Source organism: Parasteatoda tepidariorum, chromosome 3, assembly GCF_043381705.1.
Source record: "Parasteatoda tepidariorum isolate YZ-2023 chromosome 3, CAS_Ptep_4.0, whole genome shotgun sequence".
Taxonomy (NCBI): Eukaryota; Metazoa; Arthropoda; class Arachnida; order Araneae; family Theridiidae; genus Parasteatoda; species Parasteatoda tepidariorum.
The window spans coordinates 47,927,278-47,937,212 of NC_092206.1; the positions used below are offsets into that span (position 1 = coordinate 47,927,278).

Sequence of the window (9,935 nt, forward strand, 5' to 3'; positions counted from 1 at the left end):
ATATTGAAAGGTAGTTTCTAACGAGAGTGAATACATTATTGATTAAAAATAAACTCTTCATAATAAATATAAAATGCACCGAAAAGACCTTACTTTCTGGTCCCCCTAATATAATATAGCGTGGCAATCGTGTAGGGAGTATGGTGAAATGTGACACTGTGGGAAAAAGGGGTGGAGGATATCAAAAATATTGAAAACATTTGCGGCTTCACTTATATGCGGTTCTTCGAGGTTTTAACAACAGCCTACTTGACCGAAACTATTATCTACCTTCTTTTATATTTTATTGGAACTTATACGCTTTTTTCTATGTCAGTTTAGAAAATCCATTACATTTTTTCACTTTACTTTACAAAGAATGAGCTCCTATAAAAATAACGAAATTTATTATCATACAAAAACATATAGGTTTATTTACATTTTATAGTCAAGTACATGTTTTTATGATTAATTTTATGAGACATAGTTTAGTCAGATTTTGTGAGAAACAGTAAATTGCTGTTATGAGAATTTCATAAAAATATAACTGTAGATTACTGCAGAGAAAACCATTGTCATTTTTAATCATGATACTGTGCAACCACTGGAGCAATAGTTTTTTACAATTTATGCCATAAATTTGAATATTAAAGATATGTACATGAAATAGCTTAAATAGTTTTAGGAAAGAATGTTATTTTATGCTAATGTGAAAGCTCGCACGAGTTTCCTAGGCATGTTAGAATTTTCATTCTGTAATTAAGACAAAATAACCGACAGCAGTCTGTTCATCCGATTAACAATAAAGATTATGGTTAGGAACATATTTTTTTCTCTTTACGGTTTTGAAACGGCTTACAACGGGTACGATTTACGAAATCATGTATACAAAACTGTACGGTTTTGTAACCATTGGCATCTTGCATAGTTTCTAAACCATAAAAATAAAACTTAAATGGATATTGGAGCTCTGTGGATAATGAGTCATTTATGCATAAATGATAGTTTTGTATTAAAATAGTCCTGGGACACTGTAAAATTGCAGGACACTCTAAACTCTTTATGTATTTATAAAATAGAAAAGATATTGTGGCGTCAACGCTGAGATTGAAATCCTTGTTTAGCAGGTCCTGAGACTAATCAAATTGCCCTCTCAGCTATAGTGTGAACCTAGATGCACAGAATTGAATGGCATGGAATCAATAGCGATGCAATCTGAATTTAAAATACAAAACTAAACTTGCTTCTGATTGGTCAGTTATATATATGCACGCCTGCTATGAAAGTTTAAACTAATGACATAATATTATCGTTGAAGCAATTATTACAAGATTTTAAAAGAAATTTAAAATCTTTTCAACATTTTTAAGTTTTGACATTGGTTTGCTTCGTATATCCACAATTATATTCGTTTGAAATTCTGTTACATTCATACAAATAAGTATAAGCTCTTGCTTGTATTGCACAGTAAATTTTAAGCTTGGCACATGTTATAGAAGGAAACAGTTCAAGAAGCTTAATAATCGAAAGAGATTATTAAGCTTCGATTTTGAGATATTTTAAGATATTTTAAAGATTATTTATATAAAGATATTTTAGAGATTTTGAGATATTTTAAATAGATAATTTACTTTTATTTTAAAGTAAATATGATAGTTAAAAACTATATATTTATTTCATATAATATTTATATTGGAATTTTTAGAAACAATGCAGCATATTTTTTGATTTTAAACGGAAACATCTGATAGTTTCAGAATTGTTCCTAGTGAGTTTTTTTTTAAATTTTCAAATACAATAAAATTTCACAAATATATGTGTCATAACAATTTACATCATTTTTTTTCTAATATCAAGCATAAATACAACTCTAGAAAATTCACAATGTACATTTAAAAAATAATTACCACGATATTAATCTGATGATCTATTTCAGCAAATTAAAAACCTTTTACTACAGCATATCTAAACTAAATTTTCTTTGAACTAGCAATTTATAAACTAAAACTAATTGCATATCTTCAATCTAATGTATTAATCAACCTTGTCTCATATAGCACCTATGTTATATTCAACTAAAATATAATCTAAGTTTCCAAGTAACTATTTTAATGTATATGACTTTCATAAGCACTTCGAAATATTTATAATAAGATGTTTGTTTTTATTGAACATATGGTATAGAAGATTTTGCTTTTAAGAAATGAAGCGTTGTTTTGAACAATCCAAAAACAAGTCTTTCATTTGAATTAATGCGCGTGACTCATTCAATAAAAAAATAACTTAAGAAAAATAAATATTTTTTCGATTAAGATAAGCCTATTGATATATTATTGATTAATAATAGAATATATAAAAATATATAAGCGGTAATAAAAATTTATGAAATATTAAAAGTTTTTTTTAAAAAAATAAAAATAAAAATAAATTTTCCTACATGAATTCTTACGAGTTTGTTTCAATAAATAATTATATTAACTAGAATAAAAAAAAGGCGCAAAAACATAAAAGCATCGAGTCATTTAATCTAAAGTAAATATGTATTTTAAATATGATTTAATAATTCATATTAAATATTGTGACTTTTTAAGACGGCTTGAGAATACATTATAAAGTTTATGTTGCAATTTTTTTCCTCTTACTGTAGAAAACATCAATATAAATTAGGCTTATATACAAATTAAAATGCAAAAATAAATATTTTTAATACTTTATTGCCCAAAATATTTCAGCTCTTTTTAAAGTATCACGGATTATTTGTTTGCATAGCAAGTATGAGTATCTTAATGATTATGCAAACGGAATTTTAATTTTTCACATTAAAAACAAGAGCAATTTCTAAAAAAATATGCTTTATAATAACTTAAAAACATCATAAAGCTTTACCTGGATATCCCAAACAATGACATTTACGCATATTTTTGGTACACATCTGTTAGCTGAATACCAGAAGAAATTCATCGCATCAAAAAATCCGTTAAATTTTTAAGGTTCGCTTTAAGATAACTGTAAAGAGAACTATACTAAGTGCCATTAAAGTACGAAAGAAATTAAAAATCAGACAATTTCAAACAAAATCTTTTTTCCTTCATTATTGCGTCTCTTATATATGCTTTGTTTAATATTTGTGATAAATGTTGTTTACTTTTTGCTTAAGGCTAGTACAACAAGTGAAGCAGACTGGACAACATACATCGAGCCGAAAGCAAAAAGTTAAAGTAAAAATTAACATAAACTGAAACCGTAGCCAGCAGATGCAATGCCGACGAATTAATGACGAAATGTTGATGCATTGATGACAAGGCTTCACGGAAGTAGCCAAGATTTGCTTGATACCCAACTAACGGATAAGTACTTGTTTAAAATGCGCATTCTAAGTCAGTGTATTTGTTACTAAACAATGCGTTGGTCAGATTCAAAGAAGCAAATCTTTAGTTTTCTTAAAAGTTCTGTTTATTTGACACGGCCGCTTTGTGTTCTGAGACGAGAAGTATAGCTTGTTCGAGATGATTCAATTTTGCAAACAGTTTCTTGAGAATATTTGGTCCGTCGCCAAATAAGTAACATTTTGAGGTAATCGGGCCAATTTTCAGGTAAAAGTACGAGACAGAATCCTATCATGCTTAAAACAACACCAGCTAGCTTCATTCCTCTGAATTCAACGGAATACAAATACACATCGATAGCTGGAAAAGAATTAAAAAAATTATTCAAAACATTTAAAAGAAAGTTACGCAAGATTTTATAGGTAATCATAAAATCTGTTTGGGAAAAAAGTACAAAATATTAAGGGTGTAGCATATCTACCACTACAAAATTACAACTACAATTCACTAGTATACAAGACATGTTAACTTGACTCTATGTCGGGGTACCTTTTCATGGATGAAGGTTGACATGGTAGGTAACAACCCACCTCACAGTGGGTATACTATATTACTCAAATTAATTTCATAAAGAAATTTTCTTCTGGTAATTTAGCAATCTAATATAAAAACGATAATTAATTAGCTTTTAATGCGTTTACAATAGATTTTTTTATTATTTTTTTCAGTGAATGATGCACTCAAAAATTTTTATCAGTAGATTACGGCTGGTGACCAGAAAAAAAGTGTTACAATCACTGATCGTGAAAATAAATTTATGACCGAAAACCAATCATGAACTAAAAAAATACAGGTATGCTTTTGAATTCCTTCGGCTAGTACAACAATTGGGACCGTGAATTAGTATTATGCTCGTAACAGTTATCTTCAGTTCAAGCCTTGACGTTGTTTGAGAATCGTGGAACGTGGCGAAATTGTATAGGGCATCAATGTGTCTAGGTCGTTAATCAGGAGAAAATGTTCAAGGAAAATCTTCAAATATAGAGAGATATATATTCCTTGGTGCAGGCAAAGATCAATCCGGGAAGACAGTGTACGTATGTACATGCACATGCAAGCATAGCTACCATGTAAAAGGATGCACATTCTCAAATGGAACTGAAACGGATAACGGATATTAACCGTATAAATCATTAGTCAGTTATACTAGTTTTAATACATTTTGTTCAGAATTATAGCCCCTTAACAATTTCTGAAAGATAATGGGTCATGTAAATTAAATACCAACTTTCCTAATTTTTCGACAATTCTTTAAAGTATAGAATCAAACTACTGTCTGGATTAGACTTTTTTCTTTAAATTTTATTGATACAGAAAATAACAGGAACATACTTAACATACTTTGATCAGTACATTGCCGACATAACTGGAAGATTTGTCTAAGCATTATGTAGTACAAACATGGTAAAAAATTCTAGTATAAATATACTGCTTCTGTGAAATAATTACAGATTTTTGTAAACGTGTATACAATCTTTTTAAAACTAGTTCTCGATATTTAAAGTCATTATTGATTTCGATCTGTATTGAGACGGTACTGTACTAAAAAGCCACTGCACTTGTGGAGCAAAGACTTAAATCATACTAATCTGTCTTTCTCGTTGTTCATTTTTTCAAGTTTTTTTTGTAATTCTCCTTAATAAGGAAAAAAAATCTATTTTTTAATAAAACATACATGATTTCTTTAAAAAAGTTTGAAAGAAGGAATATTCTGTTTGGTAATAACTTGTGATTGTTAAAAATATCAAGTTGTATCAAAGCGCTAGTTATACTTAATTTTTTTTAAAAAATCGAATTAATATTTTTTTAAATCAAGATATAAATATGTATTATCACTCGTAAAATACATGAGCGCTTTCTCAACTTATTATGAACTAACTTATTTACCTTATTTACTTAGTTCCTAAATTACAGCTATCAAATATTACTCTTTATTGCAAACTTTCTCAGAAAATTAAAAAATGCATAAATTAATACTTTTGGAGCTACAATAAAACAGTTTAATTAGCATATAGCTTCATAATTATATTTCAGGATCAAAAAACATTTTTTTTGTACTATAAGTTGAAACAAATATTTAATCTTTATAGAAATTAACTTCTTTCCTTAAAGTTAAAATTATAAATTTTAACTGCCATTTTTAATTACAAAATCTTAATCAAACATTGACTTGCATAATTAAATACCCTCAACGACAAGTTAAGTTTATTTACAATACTTTATATCGAAAACTTTGCTTATAACAAGGAAGCATCACTCTATTTCCGAAATGCTTGATTTAATAACGAGCCACTCATCTGAAATGAAAGCTCCAAAGCCAAAACAATTTCCCAGCCAAAACAATAGATTGCATTCACTGTGTCGCCATATCAAAAATTCTCGCCAATATCAAACTATGGATCTAATGCAGTCCAACTAATGTATCTATTCTGATGCACCATTCCATTGATCGCAACACTGAATACATTTGGAAGTGGCGTTGTCTCATCATCTATGTATGAAGAGAATCGCCTGAACATCTAACTGAATCGAATAATGCACAGTTTATTATGAAACATACATTATGCATCAGAAAATCTCGACAGAAAACGGGATGCCTTGGCAGCCCTTTTGTGTCCTCAAAACAGGAAGTTGTTGTCGAATGAGAATGCAATTATAATTTGTGAATTCATGTTGTCACGGGCTCGAATCGTTAATATCTTAGTAGATAAAATATTATAAAACTCTCAGCATTTGATGTAATCGAATTAATACATTTAGAGGTATAATTTGAAATTCAAGTGTAATCTAGGTGAACTAAATACAGGTATAGTTTGAAAACATTATATGAACTGCTGGGAAAAAAGACATAATTAACAAACATAAGATTGAAAACTGATAAAAAACTAACTAAGATCATTTTTTAAAGAAATAGGACTTTCTTTCATAAATATCTTTGTGTCCCCAAAGCAGGAAGCTGTCGAATGAGAATGCACCTATAATTTGTAAACTCTTGTTGTCATGGGTTGCACATAAAATCTTTATAGATAAAATGTTACAATACTCTCAGATGTTGGTGTAACCGAATTATTGCATTTTGAGACATAATTTGGAATTCAAGGGAAAACTAAATGCTGATTTAAAGTGAAAAAATAATTATATGCACGAGTGGGAAAAGTATACATAATTAACAATAAACTGCAGAGTGTTAAAAAACTAATCATACCCATTTTTTGCGTATGTTTCATAAAATTGATTTTTGCTTCATATATACCATTGCACCTCCAAACAGGTAGTTGCTTTCGAATGAAAATGTATTTACAACTTTTGAACTCTTGTTGTCATGGGCTCTTGCTGCTATATACATATATATGTTTGATACATGGGAGAATTTCTATAAACATCAAACATCTTCTTAAAAATAATATTGGCCTACATATTTTCCATGATTTTAATAGATGTTTTGAAATATGGAGATGTACTGAAACTAATCAGTTGTAACGTTTTTTCATTACACTTTGAAATGTTAAAATGCATACTTAAACTTTATTTTTTAAGTCTTATGATGAAGTTTCATTTTGGTAATATTATTATGAATAAATATTAAGGGCTTTCAGCATTTTCTTGATCAAAAAGCATATTGATATTATCAACCTTATCAGCATACAATCTGCAAATGAATCTTCTTAAAGTGGAACCGGAAATTTGATTTTACCCTGGTATTCAACTGTGTGATCACGTGACTACATGATTTCATTAAGTAGATGAGCTTTGCATGACATGTAAAATCGATGTCTAGGTACGATCACATTCAAATATTCATTCATTATGGTTTAAACTTTTTAAACTTAATTAACATTTTTAAATGAATTTTATCTCATTAAACGATTTTAAACCAATATCGTGAACAAACAAGCAGTTTGCAATATGTTTTGAATAAAATAATGTTTTGAACAAATATAATTTAATCTTTCATCTTTTTAATGAAAATTACGGAAGAAAAAATTAACAAAACTTTGATCTGGNTATATATATATAGCATATATATATATATATATTTAATACATGGAAGAATTTCTATAAACATCAAACATCTTAAAAATAATATTGGCATACATATTTTCTTTGATTTTAATAGATGTTTTGAAATATGGAGGTGTACTGAAACTAATCAGTTGTCATGTTTTTTCATCACACTTGTAAATGTTAAAATACATACTTAGACTTTATGTTTTGAGTTTTATGATGAAGTTTCCTTTTGGTAACATTATTATGAATAAATATTTGGGGCTTTCAGCATTTCCTTGATCAAAAAGCATATTGATATTATCAACTTTATCAGCATACAATCTGCAAATCAATCTTCTTAAAGTGGCACTGGAAATTTGATTTTACCCTGGTATTCAACTGTGTGATCGCGTGACTACATGATTTCATTAAGTAGATGAGTTTTACATGACACGTAAAATCGATGTCTAGGTGAACATACAATCACATTCAAATATTCATTCATTATGGTTTAAACTTTTTAAACTTAATTAACATTTTTAAATGAATTTTATCTCATTAAACGATTTTAAACCAATATCGTGAACAAACAAGCAGTTTGCAATATGTTTTGAATAAAATAATGTTTTGAACAAATATAATTTAATCTTTCATCTTTTTAATGAAAATTACGGAAGAAAAAATTAACAAAACTTTGATCTGGAATGATCCAGAACCAGACTATTAATTAAAGTAGCATTTTGAAGCTTCATAACTGACTGTAATTTAAAGAAGTAACCAGATGAAAATTAAAACCAATCTGAATGCTGTTGAACACTTTGAGATTTGCCGAATGAAATTCATAAATTTTATCGCCTTTTTTCACTTATTGGTTTTTTTTGGTAGAAAAACCTATTTTATAATGCTGCATAAGCCATTCATAAAAAATAAATATATAATTTAAAATTTCAATTTTTTCTTTATTAAATTATCTACCTGAAATCTATTTACATGATAATGTAAAAATTTAACATACAGTTACAGATACTCTTCAAATTATAAAAAAATCACAAAAAGATAAACCAGTTAAGCGTGTTTCATATCAGGGAAACTTAAGTATCCAGTTAATACATTTTAATTCACCAAAAGAAAGATACTTAAAAAATGTTTTGATATTGTACAGAAATTTGAAATCAATTTTACGTAAAATGCTTATGAAATGTAAAGGAGACACATAAAGCTGGATAGGTAAGCACTCACTACCATTACTTACCAACACTAAAAGCTAAACTACTTTAAAGATATTTTTTTTCATTAAAATTCTGTATTTTATGAACATTTTAAGAAAACTTTTGAAAATATAGTTTTTTTATGATATGGTTTGACTAACCTTCTTTTTATAATTTAAAAGCAATACAATGGTAATTTTATCTCCAGAATATTAAAATTCAAAATATTAAAATCTTAAAATATTTATATCCTAAGTAAAAGGTATTCACATGTATTTTTTAAATATTCTCACATTTTTTTGACAACAATAAGATAAAATCCTAAATTATCTCAGTTTTTATAAAGCTACTTTTCCTCTTAAAATTTTTTTGTCAAAAAATTATCAATTTCCGTGTTTTTGATTAATACAACTATTTAATATTACTTTTAGGAAAAAAATATATAATTTCTTTTCAAGCAATTGGATTGATTCCCTTTTGCGAATGCTTTATATTTAGGTTATTTTTAATGTCTTTATACTATAAATAAATGCGTAACTTTAAAAAAAATAGGATTGCATCAATGTAGCATTCTTAAATATGCTATTTTTGAAAGCTTTACATGCTTGCAAGCTCTCACTTGGATTGTGTGGTGTAAACCTTTAGAAATTATCCTGTAAATTGGGGTAAGAGGTGTAGAAATTTATTTTAATTCTGGAATACGATGCAAGTTAAATCAAGTAGCGGCTTGAAATGTAAGGGATAGCAATAATCAAAAAAAAAATTTGCACTAAAACATAAACAAATGAAAATTTAATTGAAATTAAATCACAACATGGTTTTGTGAAGACCTTAAAATACAACAATAAGGAGAAAAATGATATTATGGAAACAGTTTTAAGAAAAAGAAACAAGTAAATTTGAATCTATACACTTATGCCTTTTTAATAAGTCTTAGGGAACTAACTTTATTTAAATTTTGAAACTCAGCTATATTTTAATTGTAGCTAAGTTTATGGTACATTCTTTTCGTATACTAGTAGAAAAGATGCATAAACGCAAATTTTCTAATTACAGAAGTAATAACTGACATACAAATAAAAATAATTTCTAAGCATAAATTAATTGTTGTTTTAGCAAGGGCTTTGATCATCATATTTATTATGTACAATAGCGACTTCACGTCCGATGTAAATTTAAGCACCTTTTCTTAAGAAAAAAATAAAATTATTTTAATTTTTTCACATTCCATTATTAGGCATTTCAGATATAGATACGTAGATACAAAAAATTTTCTGTTCCATTGTTTTTCTATTTGTGCATTTAAATTCAATTCGTAAGTAAAACTTAACAAAGAGTTACAAAGAGTTTTTCCCAGTTATATATATATATAAGT

The 9,935-nt window shown here is 27.5% G+C and overlaps 1 protein-coding gene across 3 annotated transcripts in view; it reads right to left on the reverse strand.

The window, feature by feature from the left end:
- Window positions 1-1,752: 1,752 nt before the first annotated feature.
- Window positions 1,753-9,935, reverse strand: part of LOC107441918 (solute carrier family 35 member F3) — a 222,494-nt gene continuing 214,311 nt past the window's right edge. For all 3 annotated transcript variants that reach the window (XM_071178553.1, XM_043043121.2, XM_043043122.2), the window contains exon 7: window positions 1,753-3,665. In XM_071178553.1, the coding sequence (XP_071034654.1) occupies window positions 3,433-3,665 (233 nt within the window). In that variant the 3' untranslated portion in view covers window positions 1,753-3,432. The remainder of the gene's footprint in view (window positions 3,666-9,935) is intronic.